At 41.8% G+C, this 20,340-nt stretch overlaps 2 protein-coding genes across 2 annotated transcripts in view; one reads left to right on the top strand and one right to left on the bottom strand.

The window, feature by feature from the left end:
• Window positions 1-20,340, top strand: part of LOC124725368 (muscle-specific protein 20-like) — a 178,907-nt gene that overhangs the window by 48,686 nt on the left and 109,881 nt on the right. The window lies entirely within an intron of this gene.
• LOC124725535 (muscle-specific protein 20) overlaps window positions 5,911-20,340 on the bottom strand; it is a 36,271-nt gene continuing 21,841 nt past the window's right edge. Inside the window, exons 2-4 of the mRNA XM_047248458.1 lie at window positions 19,720-19,919; window positions 15,849-15,969; window positions 5,911-6,237 (exon numbers count right to left, since the gene is read on the bottom strand). Coding sequence (XP_047104414.1) covers window positions 6,055-6,237; window positions 15,849-15,969; window positions 19,720-19,919 — 504 coding nt within the window. The 3' untranslated portion in view covers window positions 5,911-6,054. The remainder of the gene's footprint in view (window positions 6,238-15,848; window positions 15,970-19,719; window positions 19,920-20,340) is intronic.

Raw genomic sequence — 20,340 nt, 5'->3', positions numbered from 1 at the left:
ACTTCAGTATGAAAACAGGAGAAACAAGAACTATCTAAAATATCAAAATACAAGCAAAATGCTAAATAAGCAAAAAGTACACGAAGCCAGTCGAATTTGATACATAGACCACTGATGTAAACACGTAAATAAATGAAGTATTTAAAATATGTCGCAGCAGATGGCATCTACAGACGCGCATAGAAAAAACGAGCTAACTAAACAAACACTGTTTTTTGCCTTGTTTCACAAATTTTATTATGGTTGCTGCGCAACCTGGGTTACGGGTTATAAGCCCGTGGGCTTCCACAAATTTCATTATGGTTGCTGCACAACCTAGGTTTCTGGTTATAAGTCCAAGGGCTTCAAATTCGAAACCTAGGCTGTGCAGTAACCATATTAAAATTTGTGAAACAAGGCAAAACAGTGTTCGTTTAGTTAATTTACAATTTTTCACCAAGAACCCACAGCTTATTGAATTTTCACGAGTTATCTTGAGAGCCGTCTGTAACCTGTGGCGCGCGAAACACGAGTAAACTCCAGATCCTTCCACAATATGTCAACTGCCCGTACCTGTTACAAGCGAATATGAGGTTCTTTGTAAGCAGTAATGAAGTAATATTTTTTGTACCAAAACCGTAGAAATACTTCTTTCTTATTGAGTTCAAAGTACGTTTTAAATGTGTACCCGTTCCTATGTGACACGAACGTGATCGTAAGGTTATGTCTGTTTGTGTTTCTGGCCCAGAGAAAACCATAACGTGGCCATAGTAACGCCAAGACATTCAGACAGAAGATTTACGCTGTAAACGAAAACTGAGCAACTTAATAGTGTCCCGACAATGAATCAGAAGACATCGTTAAAACATTTACCCAGTATGCCAATTAAAATCCGTCAATGTTGGAGAATGAGTTAATCGTTAAAAGGAAAATTGCAACAGTCAGCGTGCGTTCGGGACAGAGTACGACGTTCACACTGTCGCCCAGCGAGTTTCCGCACTGGCTGAGGCATTGAACTTGCATTCAAGAGGAACACGATTCAAATCTCTGACCAGCCAATGACGTGTAGGTTCCCCGTGGTTTACTGGCCATTAAAATTGCTACACCACGAAGATGACGTGCTACAGACGCGAAATTTAACCGACAGGAGGAAGATGCTGTGGTATGCAAATGATTAGCTTTTCGGAGCATTCACACAAGGTTGGCGCCGGTGGCGACACCTACAACGTGCTGCCACGACCGGTTTCTCATACACAAACAGCAGTTGACCGGCGTTGCCTGGTTAAACGTTGTTGTGATGCCTCAAAAAAATGGTTCAATGGGTCTGAGCACTATGGGACTTAACAGCTATGGTCATCAGTCCCCTAGAACTTAGAACTACTTAAACCTAACTAACCTAAGGACATCACACACATCCATGCCCGAGGCAGGATTCGAACCTGCGACCGTAGCAGTCGCGCGGTTCAGGACTGCGCGCCTAGAACCGCGAGACCACCGCTGTGTTGCCTCGTGTAAGGAGGAGAAATTCGTACCATCACGTTTCAGACTTTAATAAAGGTTGGATTATAGCCTATCGTTATTGCGGTTTATCGTATCGTGTCATTGCTGCTCGCGTTGGTCGAGATCCAATGACTGTTAGCAGAATATGGAATCGGTGGGTTCAGGAAGATAATCCGGAACGCCTTGCTGGATCCCAACGGCCTCGTATCACTAGCAGTCGAGATGACAAGCATCTTACCCGCATGGCTGTAACGGATCGTGCAGCCACGTCTCGATCCCTGAGTCAACAGATGGGGACGTTTGCAAGACAACAACCATCTGCACGAACAGTTCGACGACGTTTGCAGCAGCATGGACTATCAGCTCGGAGACCATGGCTGCGGTTACCCTTGACGCTGCATCACAGACAGGAGCGCCTGTAATGGTGTACTCAGCGACGAACCTGGGTGCACGGATGGCAAAACGTCATTTTTGCGGATGAATCCAGGTTAGTTTACAGCATCATGATGGTCGCATCCGTGTTCGGCGACATCGCGGTGAACTCACGTTGGAAGCGTGTATTCGTCATCGCCATACTGGCGTATCATCCGGCGTGACGGTATGGAGTGCCATTGGTTACACGTCTCGGTCACCTCTTGTTCGCATTGACGGCACGTGAACAGTGGACGTTACATTTCAGATGTGTTACGACCCATGGCTCTACCCTCCATTCGATCCCTGTACGGGCCTTTCTGCATAAAGAAAAGTTCGACTGCTGCCCTGGCGAGCACATTCTCCAGATCTCTCACCAATTGTAAACGTCTGGTCAATGGTGGCCGAGCAACTGGCTCGTCACAATACGCCAGACACTACTCGTGAAGAACTGTGGTATCGTGCTGAAGCTGCATGGGCAGCTGTACCTGTACACGCCATCCAAGCTACGTTTGACTCAATGCCCAGTCGTATCAAGGCCGTTATTACGGCCAGAGGTGGTTGTTCTGGGTACTGATTTCTCAGGATCTATGCACCCAAATTGCGTGAAAACGTAATCACATGTCAGTTCTAGTATAATATATTTGTCCAATGAATACCCGTTTATCATATGCATTTCTTCTTGGTGTAGCAATTTTAATGGCCAATAGTGTAGATTAAGGTAAATTTGTCGGAATGGTTCCTGCGAAAAGTGCACGCCCTATTTCCTATCCACGACTATCCTGCCCGGACCTGTCCTCCGTCGCTAATGACCTCCTAGTCGACAGAGCATTAAAGAATAACTAATTCATAGCACACCTTGCATGTCCTCAGTTTGGGATTAGCTGTACAGACGCGCGCGACACACTCTCTCTCTCTCTCTCTCTCTCCCCCCCCCCCCCCCACACACACACACACACACATACACATGAGACAGCGGACGTCTGAAGGGTGTCCCAGAAATGTAGCGACATACTTCGACGGGTGTAGAGGGTGTCCTTAGGAACAAATCGAGGATAGGAATCCCTGTCCGGAAACATCATCCAACTACGCCACAGAGCGTCAGAGTTACAGGCGATGGTGACTGCCACCAGGACACCCCTACGGTGGAGATGTGACTTTGTATGCTGACGGATCGTAGGCGGAACGTCTCGCAAAGTTGTTCGTTATTCAGTGATCGAGACTGATTGCGACAATCGCCAGTGTAGAGGTGGAGCTAACGGCTGTGTAGAAAGACCTTGTCTGCTATGAATGCGGTGTTCTGTTTCCTCGGTGTATGACTGTTTCGGACACGGGTTTCCATGCGCAGTTTATTTTTCTCCTGGAGCGCTCTAAGATCTCCAGTGTTTTTCGGTAAACAGGAGAAAAATAAACTGCAGATGGAAACCAATGTCTGATAGAGCTGCTATCCAGGCAGCAGAGGACAAGAACGTTCTACACAGGAGCTAGCTCCATTTCCTCCACTGGCGATCGTGGCTATCAGTCGTGATCACTAAACAACACACCCTCTTCAACTCATCGAAGTTTGTCTCAACATTCCTGGCATACCCTGTATAGTGAGCTACATCTCCAACAGCCCGTTAACCCCCTGGAGAAGAAAATGAAAAAGTAAAAAAATAAAAAAATAAGGGTACTGTCACTTTATGAAGCGAGCAAATACTGTCTACATTCTAATGTTTTGTGTCCTATAGCCGTTCTGTTGATAGTAACTCCCTCTATCATCGGGATTCGAAAAATTGTTTTCAGGTAGAGAGCCAGCATACCACTTACTGACGTCGGTCTCAGAGGCCAGCAGAGAGACTGACAGTAAGATTCGCGGAAGACTACTTGTTTCTGAGAAATAATGAAAACATTACACGGTACATTTCGGGGAACTGCAATACTCACTGTGTTAAATGATAGCACAAGTATAATACAAAGGAAAAGGTTAGTAGAAAATTAAAAGCAAAACGACGATTGAACACAGTGTCACATAGACTCGGCTTTGTGTCTTCCTTTCTGATAATCACTTCACAGCCACAGCATTTTGTTCTTCATAACAGTAACACATTCCTATATTTATATTAGACCTTGTAAATTAGAATGTAGCTTGAAAGATTTTCTTGTATGACATTTTTTGTGATAAAGCACTGGAGGAAATAAACCATTACGTTATTTACCATTTTTGTAAAAACAGTTTCCACAGCGCACTGTGAAATGAGATTACCCCAAGGCTGAAAAATGTGAGGCGCAATAATGACCGCATAAAACCTGAAATTACTGACAACAGAAATAAAAAACATATCGTATATAAGGTATTCATTTGCATGTGATGTGCAGTACGTAAGAAAAGAGTGTATAAATACATGATTGAACACACATGAAAATGTAATGTAAACACGGTCGTGTTGGAAAGAATTAAAATATAAAAATATTTTCATAGATCATGTGTAATTATTATGACAGTAAACTTTAAAGGAGTATCTTAAGAATTATTTTTCTTTTGAAGAACAGATGAGAATATTCGACTCAGTTCCACCTAACATCTATATGGCGTCCAGGCGAAATGTGGGTTTCAGCTGTGCCAGAAGTAGTGTGAACATTAAGTCATCTCACAACTATTGTAAACATAAACATACGGACCATTTCACATCTCGAGTTTACGCGTACCTTTGAAGATATTGTAGAGCAACATGAAGTATACTATCTGAGTCTACAGAATGTCAATACTCAAATTATAGAATTCAACCAACTATCGTATTCCTTCAAATAGAGAGAATTCAGTCGTGGCTGCAATAAAGATGGATTTATAAGTTCTTCATATTCTATGTTATCTATGAATATTCTGACCTATGAATTCTGTCTATAACATTACCACAGTTGCTGCACCAGTGGTACAGAGTTCGAGAATAGAGTGGAATGACTTTTGTATTCTTAGAAATGTTAACTACCATGTCAAGCCCCTTGCGACATAAAATATTCAGTCGTTTTATTAGTCACAGAGTATACCTGTGGTATAGAATCTTGCGCTGAAGTTCAGCAATTTCTCTCGTACTTTTTTTGATCGTGTTTTCAGTTCATGTAGGCTTTGGTGAGCTAGGATAGGGAGTGATGTTTGTACTGAAATAAAACTACCAATTTATATAAAAGGACTTTAATGTTTAACCAAATCTGGGAGTCTCTTACTGCAATTCATGTATGTTTCTCTTGTTTCCAGCACAATTTGTGCAAAACATAGTACGTGTTAAGTATTTATTCAACAAATATACTACTTTCTGGTAACTCTCTACACATAGATATGGTGACTGCTAACAGATGACGGTACTGCCTGTTAACTGCGTTGCATATTGCTTGTTATATTATTAATAAACACAACACATCTAAAAAGGGATATGGTGACTCATCTAAATATTTAATATTCTTAACGTACTGTAAATAGAAAGTGAATGACCTAATTGTAGTACAAGACAGTCATTAGAGCACAAAATATAGTGTTGCAGAAATTTCTTTCCTGTTGTTACGTTTTACATTGTAAGTACATTTAAGTCCTAAGTTAAAATACAAAACGTAGTGTACATGTGTTAAGTACACACAAATACGCAAAAATTACTTAAACTACCGTTTCTAAGAATTAAAGTTATTTTGATATGAAATTCTGTGAAGAGTAAAGAAGTTTCAGTCCTGCACGGTGGCGGTTACTGTATTTTAGGCGTTATACAAATGCATCCCCGTCTTTTTCCCGGGGTTTAGGAAAAGAATTCGAGACGTATGTGTGAATATCGCACGTTGGTGTGATGAATGCATCTAAGGTACAGTAACCATCACCTGGCACATACATTAGTTGTCTCGCGTAGCCCACACCGATACTGCACAACTTTTATAGATATTTACGTGTTTTCTGCTTGATTTAACAAAGAATGCAAAGTTGTTTTAAGAATAGACTGACGTGTAACTTAATTGTTGTTGAGTTAAAAGTGTGTGTGTGTGTGTGTGTGTGTGTGAGTGTGTGTGTGTGTGTGTGTTGGCGGTAGTGTCGGCTCTAGCACGCCAGTTTGCTCCCAGCCGGTGTCTGTGGGGCGACTAGAGCGGGCTTGCAGCAGGTGTCTTGCGGTGCAGCCGGCGCACGCAGAGGGCGCAGGGCAGCGCCTACATGTGCCTCGTGTTGCCGAAGGAGCCGAGCCCCGCCTGCGAGGCGCCCTTGTTGTAGCCCATTTGCAGGTTGAGGTGCGCCTCGTGCGCGCGCAGCTGCTCTTCGGTGAACTCGCGCTTGTGCTCCTCCGCCATCTTGGGCCCCAACCTTGGGCCCGTGTACTCGGGGTGCTTCTGCGTCTGCAAAGCGAACGGGCGCGTCAGATACACGGAAATTAATGTTGCTCGAGCACATTTACTATACTCCTGAGACTATGCTAGGTGGCCGGCCGGAGTGGCCGTGCGGTTCTAGGCGCTACACTCTCGAAACGAGCGACCGCTGCGGTCGCAGGTTCGAATCCTGCCTCGGGCATGGATGTGTGTGATGTCGTTAGGTCAGTTAGGTTTAATTAGTTCTAAGTTCTAGGCGACTGATGACCTCAGAAGTTTAGTCGCATAGTGCTCAGAGCCATTTGAACCATTTGAACTATGCTGGGTGGCAGGTTTGTGTAGTCAAAAGATTGCCCCAAATTTCCAGGTTGAAATTCCCAAGTTTGACTGAACAAATTGTTGTTCTATGCGAGAGAAAGTTTTACGTTGCTGGTTTTTATGGCCGAAAACAAATGTTACTGAACGCTAGAATATTTTTTTTTAATATTCAAATAAAAAGGAGTCCAGAGTGTAACAAATTTCCATTTTTTAATTCTGGTTACCAGTTTCGCTCTATAAGACCATCCTCAGACCAAGGCACTGAATTATACAGTCTAAGAAAGAAAAACACACACACCAACGAAGAAGTTATCAGAATGGGACGGAAATCGGTAGATGTGATGTACGTGTACAGCCGAACAAGTGATTACAGTTTCAGAAAAATTGGATGAGTTATTCTAGAAAAAGAGCTTAAAAAATTAAGCAAGTCAATAATGCACTGGTCCACTTCTGGCCCTTATACAAACAATTATTCGGCATGACATCGATGTTCCGCCTGGAATCTCGCTGACTGGAGTAGAATTGTCCTCAGTGGTGGTGGATCACACTGCGAACTGATCCCCGATGACCATCGGAAAGCTGTTTGGAGACACCCCAGACAACAGTGTGATACCAGCCTGACTCTCGCCAGAAATGCGACCCGACAGCCAGGAGTGATGGTCTGGGATGTCACTTCTTATCATCGCAGAATCCCTTTTGTTGTCATCTGCGGCGCTCTTACAGCACAGTTTTACATTATACATATGGTTCTGAGCACTATGGGACTTAACTTCTGAGGTCATCAGTCCCCTAGAACTTAGAACTACATAAACCTAACTAACCTAAGGACATCACACACATCCATGCCCGAGGCAGCATTCGAACCTGCGACCGTAGCGGTCACGCGGATCAACACTGAAGCTCCTAGAACCGCTCGGCCACTCCAGCCGGTTTTACATTATATTTCAGCAAGATAATGACCGCCCACACACGGCGAGATGTTATACTGTTATACTGCTTGTCTTCGTGCTTGCTCGAACCTGCGTTGACCGTTGACCAGCAAGGTAGTCGGATCTCTCCCTAATTGAGAATGTTTGGAGCCTTACAGGCAGCGCCCTTCAACCAGCTCGGGATTGTGACGACCTAACGCGCCGGTTGGACATAATTTGGTGTAAAATGCCTCAGGAGGACTTCTAAAAACGGGAGGACATCTAACAAGGTTTCAAATCAGTGCCAAGCCAAAGAACTTCTTACATAATGGCCGGAGGTGGACCAACGCGTTATTGACTTGCTCAAATTGTGAACCTCTTTCTCTTGAATAAATCACACAATTTTTCTGAAATAGTTCCATTTATCTGTCTGTACATGAACATCACAGCTACTGACTTGCCTCCCATTCGGATAATTCCTTCCTGGTGCGTCGTTTTTTGGTCTTAAAGTGTATAACATTTACAATGGGTCATGTATGAAAAATATTTATCCACCTTAAAAACTAACATAAAATCGATATAATTTCAATATTGTTGTTGTTGTTGTGGTCTTCAGTCCTGAGACTGGTTTGATGCAGCTGTCCATGCTACTCTATCCTGTGCAAGCTTCTTCATCTCCCAGCACCAATTTCAATATAGGAAGATGTATCACGAGGATGGCATGAGCAGTTGTGGATGGATCCGCTGAGTTGTACCGATTAGTACCTACATAGAATTGCTGACTAGTTAGCAAAGTTTAGGCACTATAAAAGGGAAGCTCCACTCTCTGTTCCTCATGTAGCCCCTAATAAAAACTATTAAAATCCACAAATTGCGTGTGTATAAACAGAAAATCCTCATATTGCGCATGAAAACATGGCACAATATAGAATGTAAACAATATTATATTATGTATTCATGTACATTACGAGTTTTGTTTTTAGTTTTTATTATGGATCACTTGATGAACAGTGGGTGAAACTTCCCGTTTATAACGCCTTATCGTTGCTAAGCTAGTCAGCAGTTAGTGACAGCGGCTCCGTGCACAGACTCGTCACGTCACTGAGTAACACGTTATGTTGCTTTAATGGTAGCTTTTGAGGTGGATAAGTGTGTCATACATGAGCTACTATAAACGTTATGTATTTCAGAATCTTGGGTGGCCTTGTAGGCTGAAACCAGCAATCACCATTAAAAATGAAATTTTATTGCAGTCTGGACTGCTTTTTATTGGTTCAAATGGCTCTGAGCACTATGGGACTTAACTTCTGAGGTCGTAAGTCCCCTAGAACTCAGAACTACTTAAACCTAACTAACCTAAGGACATCACACACATCCATGCCCGAGGCAGGATTCGAACCTGCCACCGTAGCGGTCGCGCGGTTCCAGACTGTAGCGCCTAGAAGCGCTCGGCCACTCAGGCTGGATGCTTTTTGTTAAAATATTAAATATGATCATTATGTTCTATAATGATGACAAAGTTTATTAAAATCATTTAATGGACTCGCCATAGCCTCTAAGAATTTTTTTTGTATGGATGAACTTTATTGCATCACGTATTACATCGAGCAGTTTCAGCTTGTGGCCATTTTCAATTGCAGCTGCAACGCTGGAATGTATGTCGTATTTACGAATACGATACTGGTTTCAGCGATACAACTGCATTTTAAATGGGCACAGACCGAAACTGGCCAGTAATGTAAAGTTTGTTTGTATAAAAAGTTTCTGGCAGCCTACAGTGACCTATTCAAGACACTGTATGAATCATAATATTTTCTTAGATAAACTGACGTTTTATGGATTTGATAGTACAGACAACCATTGGATAATGTCATAACTAACCAAAATAAAAGCACAACATTGTACTTAATAATTCAATCAATGAAAGCAGGGGAAATCCTTCTGACTGAAGAGAAATCACGTGAGGGATTCTAACGGGCTCAAACCTTGGTCCACTATTGTGACTCACATATGTAATTCATTTTTTGGATGTCACAAGTACTGTAATAATAGAAAAGTACGTATAGCAACAGAACAAATTATAAATAATGTTCTTAAAGTGATTTTCTGCGAATGGCCTCACTCTCAGTTAATAAAGACACAGTTTGGTTCTGCATATTCGGTTCTACACCACTGAAAAGCGTAACACATTGTGACTAAATAATAATAACCATGGTGGAAATTAAGAAATTGTTATGTGCCCATTTTGATGATAATTTAAACTGAAAAAATATGTTTTGGAACTTCTAAAACAAATTAGTTCAGCCACATTTGCACTTCGAATAACTGAAAATCTTTGGGATACAAAAAAGTAAGTTGACGTAATCCGCTCATTTTCATTCAATAATGTCGTATGGAGTAACTCATCTCTATGGAACCTTGCTCAAAAACGTACTGTAAGAATAATGTGTGCCCACTCACGATCATATTATAGGCACCTGTTTATATTGTAGGCATCTGTTTAAGGAGCATGTTTATTCCTTCATGAAGTTTGTTGTAAATAATCCACTGCATTTCGAAAGGAAAACAATATGAACAATGTCAATTACAGAAGAAAAAATAGTATTTAATAGTATTCCACCGTGAGATTGTCTTTAGTGCAAAATGAGGTGCACAATACTGCCACAAAAATGTTTGATCACTTTCCCAGTGATAAAATATCTGAGAGTCAGCGAAGTTAAATTTGAAAATAAATTAAAAATTTCCTCCTTTACAAATCCTTCTCTTCAAAAGTATTTCTAATTTCGCTGTGTGTAAAAATGGTTGGTAGGAACTACTAACTCACATCTACATTTAAAAAAAGACACTTGTAAATGGTCAGCATGTACCAGTATTTACAAAAATGGCTCTGACCACTATGGGACTTAACATCTCTGGTCATCAGTCCCCTAGAACTTAGAACTACTTAAACCTAACTAACCTAAGGACATCACACACATCCATGCCCGAGGCAGGATTCGAACCTGCGACCGTAGCAGTCGCGCGGTTCCGGACTGCGCGCCTAGAACCGCTAGACCACCGCGGCCGGCCCAGTATTTACATACGGTCATTTAATGTGAAAATAAAATCACTCCTTCCACATCATTAATTGTACAAATGATCCATGGATCATGAAAGTAACATATAAAATGGTTTTAGCATTCATACATTACGTAGAGGCTGTGGGTCCACACGTGAAGGAGGCTGTGGTCCCACACGTGAAGAAATTAATGCAAATGAAAGTTTTTGTATTGCCACATCACTTATTAACCATTATTGAAGGGTAGAAAAAGCTAGGATTTACAGTTTTATCAACATTTGCAAAAAAAAACTACTTCTGGGTAATATAAAACATGCAACAGACTCTTGATGAGCATTTTCAAAGAATGATCGGATACAGGTCAGCCGCGAACTATACTCCAAACCACCGTTTGTCCCAGCCTAGTCTTTGAAGAGATGGAGAAGAAGAAGGGAAGAAGAAGAAGAAGAAAAGCAGCGGTGCTACAAGACACTGCGGAGAAGTTTGAAATTTAACACAAGAAACTGCCGCATTGTCTTCTGATCAAGGGCTAAAGTTTCTCAAACCTTTGGCTGTGAAATCTCAGTGATGAAAATTATCTACATCTGATATCCGAGAGAGGAGGACGGACTATTTTAACTGGTGACGACAAGAAGAGAAAGTACTGAGCAAAACGGAAACGACTCACGAGAATTGTACGAAAGCAGGTTTGTCATTAAATGAGTGGGGTGTGCGGATGTTGCTGGAGCGATGGGATAAGACAGTGAGAGTAAAGCTGTGGTTGAGAAGACTGTTGTTTACAACTAGTGGTCGTACTGTTGGTGGCATGTTCCTGCCTTCCTAAAATTTTGTGATCTGACTCACAAGTTCAGTTACAGCTGCTTCTGCAGTTTATTAATGACTCTGAACGACGCTTCAACTTGACGTATTTAACATACAAGTAACATTGCCAGAGGGGGAAGTAAATTAAGGACGAAAGTAACTTCCGCATGATGCGTCACCGCCAAGTAACATAGCTCGATGAAAGTTGAACTACACATAGAAAAAACTGTTACAGAATAGTGCAGAAGGTGACTGAAAGAAATATGCAGACGAACAGAAATGCACTTTCATTCAAAGACAAAAATTGCACTGAAATCATCGAGGCTCATGATGGTCCCCCGGATATTACAGAAGGCAAGATGATGATGAGTCCCATATTTCTTTACAGAGCGTAGGGGAGCGACGCGGGAGACCAGCGCCGCCTTACTAGGCAAGGTCCTAGTGGAGGTGGTTTGCCATTGACAAAAGGCAAGACATGGTTCTTAATAGGTTATGTTATCACCTGAGCCGACACTGCATGCTCTAAAACGTGCACCCATGCTGGCAGCAAGGTTGGCAAGGAATGCTAATGATAGGGCGTTCCATTCCTTTAGCAGCGCGTCGGTGCTTATGGACGTGTTGCTATACGTCTCCCCAATGCACCCTACAAGTGGTCGATGGGACTTAAGTCGGGGAAACGGGCAGGCAAGTCTAAGCGCTGAATATCCTCTCGTTCCAAGAGCTCTCTTTCTGCTCTGTTCGATGCGGTCGCATACTGTCATCTATAAAAATGAAGTCAGGGCTTAATACACCCTCGAAAAGACGCACGCGGTGAAGGAGCACAGTGTCATAATGACGTTTCCTTTGAGTGTACTGTGTTCAAAGGTTTAGAGGTCAGTGCACCTAGGCAATATTGGTTCAAATGGCTCTGAGCACTATGGGACTTAACATCTTAGGTCATCAGTCGCCTAGAACTTAGAACTACTTAAACCTAACTAACCTAAGGACATCACACACATCCATGTCCGAGGTAGGATTCGAACCTGCGACCATAGCGGTCGCACGGTTCCAGGGTGGAGCGCCTAGAAGCGTTCGGCCACAGCGGCCGGCTATGTCACATTGTTTAAATAAATTAAAATGTGATTAAAACTATGAATTCTTCAGTTTTTTTCGGAATACTTTAAATGTAATTGCCTGTACTGAGATTTGAATGCAGACCCTCCCAATTTATATGCCTCGTAACGATAGGAGACAAACTTATCCTCATGAATTTTGGAAATGTTATAATGTAGTCTCTATCACGAATCTAACGTAAAGACTGTAGATTTGCTATTTCTCCTTAGTCTATGCAGATACTCTTGTCGACTCCGCCAATCATCGATTTACGTGCGTATCTCCACCGTAGCCTTCATAGAACTTTACGCGTAGCCAAGTGTGTTTTAGGAAGTTCATACAAAACCATAGTTTTATTGGTCGAAGTCACTTCTAAATATTTTTCATACTGGCTGTTGTGGATAACTACTGAGTCTTACAGGAGAACCCTATGGGCGTTCTCTAGAATCGTGTATTAAAAAAAAAAATGCTGTTTTTAGTCGCTTATCCGAAGCATTTTCTCGCGCAAATGTTCAAAGGCAATGACTGACTCTCTAGGTTATTTAAGAACTATCCCATGTGATCATCTCATTTGAGATTGGTACCTCCCATTGTATGTAGTTTCGCAGGATAGATTAGAGTGGGCGACGACGTAACGTTTCACTATCGTCTTTGACCGAAAAATCTAGCCATAGAATTCGGTATCAACAGCGCGCTTTTCACTGTCGTACAGGAGGTAGCCAGTGAAATATTTGAATGGTAGAAGTAGGAATAAACAGAAATAAAGAAAAAGTAGTATGGTAACGTTGTGAACTTGGAATAAGATTCGGTGTAGAAAAAGAAGCATACTTAAGTGATAGACATAATGAACTACGTAAATGCAAATTTGATCGTAAATGGTACGATGTTCCCGAGATGAATGATTGAACGAATAAATAAATAAAAATAAAATGTCAGACATGAGTGAGAAAGCTGCACTCAGTTCCCATTGGTAGGACCACGTCTTGCATTCTAACAGTGCCAAAAAGTGCCAAAATCTTCTTCTGAATCCCTACAAAACTTTTCTTCTAGCGAGAGACCAGATAACACAATCGCACCACTCTAAGTCTACAGGGTGTTTCAGAACGACGTTCTAAAAATTGGGGACAGGTTCCTTACACCAAAACACAAAAATGTCAGTAAACATGGTCTCTAAAACGCATACCTTAAGAGCTATGAGCACTCATTCATCTTCGCTACTTGTTGTTGTTTGGTCTTCAATCCTGAAACTGGTTTGCTGCAGCTCTTCATTCTACTCTATCCTGTGCAAGCTTCTTCATCTCTCAATACCTAACTCAACCTACATCCTTCTGAATCTGCTTAGTGTATTCATCTCTTGGTCTCCCTCTACGATTTTTACCCTCCACGCTGCCCTCCATTACTAAATTGGTGATCCCTTCATGCCTCAGAACATGTCCTACCAACCGATCCCTTCTTCTAGTCAAGTTGTGCCACAGACTTCTCTTCTCCCCAACCCTATTCAATACTTCCTCATTAATTATGTGATCTCTACCCATCTAATCTTCAGCATTCTTCTGTAGCACCACATTTCAAAAGCTTCTATTCTCTTCTTGTCCAAACTATTTATCGTCCACGTTTCACTTCCATACATGGCAACACTCCATACAAATACTTTCAGAAACGACATCCTGACACTTAAATCTATACTCGATGTTAACAAATTTCTCTTCTTCAGAAACGCTTTCCTTGCCATTGCCAGTCTACATTTTATATCCTCTCTACTTCGACCATCATCAGTTATTTTGCTCCCCAAATAGCAAAAGTCCTTTACTACTTTAAGTGTCTCATTTCCTATCTAATTCCCTCAGCATCACCCGACTTAAATCGACTACATTCCATTATCCTCGTTTTGCTTTTGTTGATGTTCATCTTATACCCTCCTTTCAAGACACTATCCATTCCGTTCAACTGCTCTTCCAAGTCCTTTGCTGTCTCTGACAGAATTACAATGTCATTGGCGAACCTCAAAGTTTTTATTTCTTTTCCATGGATTTTAATACCTACTCCGAATTTTTCTTTTGTTTAGTTCACTAGATTGAACAACATTGGGGAGAGGCTACAACCCTGTCTCACTCCCTTCCCAACCACTGCTTCCCTTTCATGTCCCTCGACTCTTATAACTGCCATCTGGTTTCTGTACAAATTGTAAATAGACTTTCGCTCCCTGTATTTTACCCCTGCCACCTTCAGAATTTGAAAGAGAATATTCCAGCCAACATGGTCAAAAGCTTTCTCTAAGTCTACAAATGCTAGAAACGTAGGTTTGCCTTTCCTTAATCTAGCTTCTAAGATAAGTCGTAGGGTCAGTATTGCGTCGCTACTGTGAAATACATTTCTTCCGCTGGACAGGTGCTCATAGCTCTTATGGTATGCGCTTTGCAGCCCATGTTTGGTAGACTTTTTTTCATTTTTTGGTCCATACTATCTCCATCCAAAACACGGAAAGCAAAGAACTTGCTGTAGAAGATACGTAATTCACGTATCGAGAATGAACGAGTGCTCATAGCTCTTAAGGTATGCATTTTAGAACTAATGTTTATTGGATATATGTTTCTAGTTTTGGAGTAAGAAACCTGTCACCAAATTCTTAAAACTTCATTCTGAAACACCCTGTATATGATTTGTTGCTGTCGGCAGGAGGGGCTCGAAATACAATGTATTGATATACGAAAAGACAGAAATATCTGTAGGCTATTGAAACAAGGATAACCCAGCAGAAGGACCCCCGTTTGAGAAATTCAAAAAGTAAAAGTCAGTGAAGGATTTGTAGGAGATGCTGAAGAAGCGAAAAATGTAGTGAGGGAGTAGGTATTGCAAATATATATTTCGTCGAGTAGAAGAGTTAGATAATAAAATAGAAGTACAGGCGTCAACAGCCAGTTTTCTGTGAGTGTAAGTAATCAAAAGTACGTGGAGAGTAAGACTTTAAGATAGTAAGTAGGTCCAAATCGTTGGAATAGTGATGCAGACATGAAGAGAGGTCCACAGAACAGACTAGCGTGAAGAGCAGCATCAAAACAGTCTTCGGATACACAACTACAACAGCAAATAATAATAAATTGACAGGTTTGAAGTCATTGACGACAGTTCTGCCTGGCTATTAAGAAAAAAAAGAAAGGAGAGCATTAACACATACGAAATCAAAAATGGTAATTACTAAGAAAACGAAGAAGAGTGAAATGAGTATAAGAGAAACTACAGGATTATTAAAAAGAATAACAAAAATGGAAGTAGTGCCTGTCTGAAATAAGCGCCCTTTCAGATGACAAACAGTATCACATTTTGCTTTTCAAATGACGACATATTGAAAGGCGTGTACGGTGTAGTGAACGAAAGAATTAGCTTACAGCTTGACGTAAATACATTCATTTATGTTACAAACAACCGGCATAGGGAAAGTTATGTAGGAGAAAAACAGTACTCACAATTCTGCCAAGGGCGTACAGACACAGCGTCACCTGAGGAATGTTGCGCCTCTCAAACAGATCAGCTGTCTGGAAGATCTCCTCGTCGGGCACACCATACTTGCGGATAGCGTCTTGGAACCTGGAAGACAGAGCACATGTGACTTCAATTGAATATTAGGAGCATGAAATTGGAGTGGGTGACACTGCTCTTGTAAAAACTAGCTACAATTTTTTCAGCGTAAATGTCCATTATCAATATGTTTATTCTCAGTAGCGAATAGCTCAAGAGGAGGGAACATCGACAGTAAGATACTTATTGTGTCTCTAGCAATCATCGCTGTAGGTCTCTGATCAAATATTTCACCAGTACAGACATGCTGTCAAATCTGACGTATAACCTACCAAAAGGTGACAAAGATTATGATATTAAAGTGAGTGATATTTAACTATCCGGCTTCCTTATACCTAATGGGAGTCCATCTGAAAATGATGACACAGGTTAGAAGATTGGTGTACTGCAAAGACTACACTTTCTCATCCTTTAACCTCGTAGAAATAATAATTCAATCTGAGAGCAATGCCCCTGGCAGGGGAAAGAACTGTTCATAGTAAGCAAGTCTCAGTTCAGTGTTCACTAACGTACGTAATATCGTACTAGTATCTTACTTTCTGCAGATTATTTACTCCCCTTTAAATTTTAAATGCAGTATTTTTGGGAGACGATTACTTTAAGAAAAAGCAAAGCAATTTATTTTAACCTGCGTTATCGTAGAATGAAGGCGAAAATATTTGAGACAGTGATGAAGGTCTATTCCTACAGCCCCGTAATTTTAAGCTTACGGACAAGATATACTATTCGTTTTTATTATACATCTTTCTTCGTATCCATCCCTCTCTGAAGCATCAGCGTAGACTCAGGAGCAATATCTCTAAAATGGCTCTGAGCACTATGCGACTTAACTTCTGAGGTCATCAGTCGCCTAGAACTTAGGACTACTTAAACCTAACTAACCTAAGGACATCACACACATCCATGCCGGAGGCAGCATTCGAACCTGCGACCGTAGTGGTGGCTCGGCTCCAGACTGTAGCGCCTAGAACCGCGCCGCCACTCCGGCCGGCGAGCAATATCTCAGATTTTTCTTGTAATTTTAAAACTCATAGCGACGAAGGAACGAGGAATGAGCATAATTCTAAATTTTCAAAGTAATGGACAAACATGAGCTCCCTACAATATGCACACCAGTTTACCAGAAAAAAGGCAGTCAGTACTTTTTATGAACTTTCAAATGCAGTACAAACAAAGAAATTCTCCTCATTCTACAGAAAAATCTGTTAAAAAGCTTCGTTTAAACGTGACAGAAGGGATGGCAGTCAATTTCTGAAGAAAGGATGACTCCTAAATATTATACTGGTAAGAGCTGATTTAAACTATTAATGACAAGTGTTAAGCCTAGTTTATGCACAGCGCCTTTGTTTGGTGGAGGAGACTCAGACAGCGAGGTCATCGGTCTCATCGGATTAGGGAAGGACGGGGAAGGAAGTCGGCCGTGCCCTTTCAAAGGAACCATCCCGGCATTTGCCTGTAGCGATTTAGGGAAATCACGGAAAACCTAAATCAGGATGGCCAGACGCGGGATTGAACCGTCGTCCTCCCGAATGCGAGTCCAGTGTGCTAGAGACTGCGGCACCTCGCTCGGTGAACATGTAGAACGGCTCCTGTGTTCTGCTTGTCTAACAAATTAGAAACTTATGGCGGACTGGTTTTAGAATAGAGATGTCCTGCGCATACGCTGTTTAGCTTCAGAAACAGGCCACATGAACACACTTTAGCCGTAACATGCCATCTTTTATTAGTACATTTTGAATAGTTGCGTAATATTAATGAATATCAGCACCAGTTACTATTCTTTTCTTTATTTTGGTCCACGTCCTGTTTCAGCTTTTATATTTAAGCCATTTTCAAGTGGATCTGAAAACTAAAGCTGTGATAAAGTGACGTCAAAAGCATCACCGCAGCATAATTTTCAGGTCCATTCGGTAATGGCTAAAATATAAAAGCCGGAATCGGTCGTGGGCCAAAGTGAGAACACATTAGCAACTAGAGCAGCTATTCATTGATTCAGTAAACAGTTGCAGACCAGTGGCTCTCTCTAAACATGGAGACACTAACAGTTGTGCAATAAATGTTTCTTTGATTGTACAAGTTTTGGTAACTAGGACATCCGCAACTGAAAGGGATGAGAGTTAATTTAGAGAGATCCTCTTCGGTTGTACTAATAATTTATTTAAAGTACGACCGCTTTCGGGATTTTAAAATTCCATCTTCAGATGTGTAAAATTATTGTATTTGGTGACATATAAAATGCGATCGGGCCCGTCAGTACAAAAGCTCCTAACACTGCATATTGACGGAAATTGTCCGCCGCCGGGCAGCCACAAGATAGGAACGTCATCCACGTTCTGTCCACCAACATGCAGTGACTGCAGCGCTTGCATTGACTGGCCCGACTGCATATTATATGCTACCAAACTGAATAATTTCACACACCTGAAGATGGGTTTTTAACATCCCGAAACCGGTCGTGATTTGAATAAATAATTAGCGCAACTGAAGCGGATCTCTCTAAATTAATTATTCTTTAATTGTTGAAACACATGTTTGTATTGAGGGTGAACGGTCGTTTTATTTGCTTTACGATCTTAACTAACATTTCAACATAACGGAAACTGACATAAAGCGGTTTTTACCGGTTTTCCTACCTTCAGGCACCACTGACTTCTGTCTTTGTTTTGCGTCGAACGCACACCTCCAACTCCGACGGCTCCGATAAATATTTTAGTTCCTTCATCATAACAAAGTAGCGACGTGTGTGTGTGTGTGTGTGTGTGTGTGTGTGTGTGTGTGTGTGTGTGTGTGTGTGTTGAAATGTTCAAATGTGTGTGAAATCTTATGGGACTTAACTGCTAAGATCATCAGTCCCTAAGCTTACTCACTACTTATCCTAAATTATCCTAAGGACAAACACACACTCCCATGCCCGAGGGAGGACTCGAACCTTCGCCGGGACCAGCCCCACAGTGCATGACTGCAGCGCCCTAGACCGCTCGGCTAATACCGCGCGGCTGTGTGTGAGTGTGGTGTGCAAACATAGAAACCGGTTAGGACGTAGTAGATGAGACAGTAAATGTTGCTGTTTAAAAAATAGTGTTCCCATATATCCAGACTTCGATAAATCTCGTATTCCAGCCAGCTACCCACCTTTAATTTTTTTTAACTTTCTGCAGTACAATGTTTTCCTATACGTAGCAGATCTCATTACATCCACAAAAGTATCCAATCGTGTTTAACCGGTTACCGGTCATGAAATATTACTTCCTCTGATTCTTCATCGGCTTAAATTTTATGACGTCTGTGCGATTTCCATTAATGATTCAACCGTACGATATTAGAGAAACGTGGTTTTTGTCTACTTTGTAATGCCTACACGTTCGAAGGAACACTGCATCTTACTTCTTAATAATACAGACTCTACTGTTTCGTATTTATTCACCAATACCACTCCCTCGACTCTCAATAAATATGTCCTTCCTGGACGGGAATATACGTAATATACGGGTGCAGTTTGTGACTCAAGGTCGAGGGAATATGGAAGTTTGGGTCTGGTCGTGATTCGTGCACGGATGGCCGATGCGGTTAAGGTAAAGCGGGAAATCCGGGTTCGAGTCCTGGTCCGGGACAAATTTTCACTATCGTCATTCTAATCTACAGCAGAAGGTAGTTCAACTGCAACTGCGAATGCGTTTGCTGTATATTTCGTAATGGTCTGAATCAGTGGGTGCTCGGAGACTACGATATTTCATTTTTGATTACGAAATGGTCCGTCACCTCTGAACATTCTCCATGAGCTGGAAGTTGGTCCCCTTAGGCTGTATCTTCTTGACGGAGTTGGGCGCGATCTTGTTGATGAGCTTGCAGAGGACGACTCCGTCTCGCAGCACGTCCTCGTAGGGCTGCGAGGGCAGCTTCTCGCCCAGGACGTCTTCTATCCACTGCAGGACCTCTGCTTCCTGTTCCTTGTTTCGTGCCTGCAAGGAAACGAATTAAACTGTATGAGAAACACGTTCAGCGTTACGAAGCAAACTGTTAGTCCTAATTTGCAGGACAGAGTGCTATTTCCCTCAAAATTATTTCAAACTTTTTGTCCGCTGTCAGTCGGCAGACTTTCGTGACCGCTATCATTAAAGGTGAAATCGTCTACGATCGAATTTCGAGCCGTCTGCTGGTATTTTCTTCGAGACGTTAACCATGAACGGCAGAAGATGCTGAAGAAGACCTCCAGCAGAGGAGTCGAAACGTTGATAGTCTGGAAGAAGTTAAGCGTGAGCAGTCTAATATCCTAGAAGATTTTACTTGCAATTTCTCTGGTGGTTTTTTCAGTGTTTCTTGTTACCCTGTTGAGCTTTTCCGACAGTGACAGAGCACTCCCATCACTGTTCGCCAAACATT

The sequence above is a fragment of the Schistocerca piceifrons genome, chromosome 1 (genome assembly GCF_021461385.2).
Source record: "Schistocerca piceifrons isolate TAMUIC-IGC-003096 chromosome 1, iqSchPice1.1, whole genome shotgun sequence".
Taxonomy (NCBI): domain Eukaryota; kingdom Metazoa; phylum Arthropoda; class Insecta; order Orthoptera; family Acrididae; genus Schistocerca; species Schistocerca piceifrons.
Note: the sequence above shows the minus strand (reverse complement) of the source record. Positions and strands in the feature narration are given on the sequence as shown.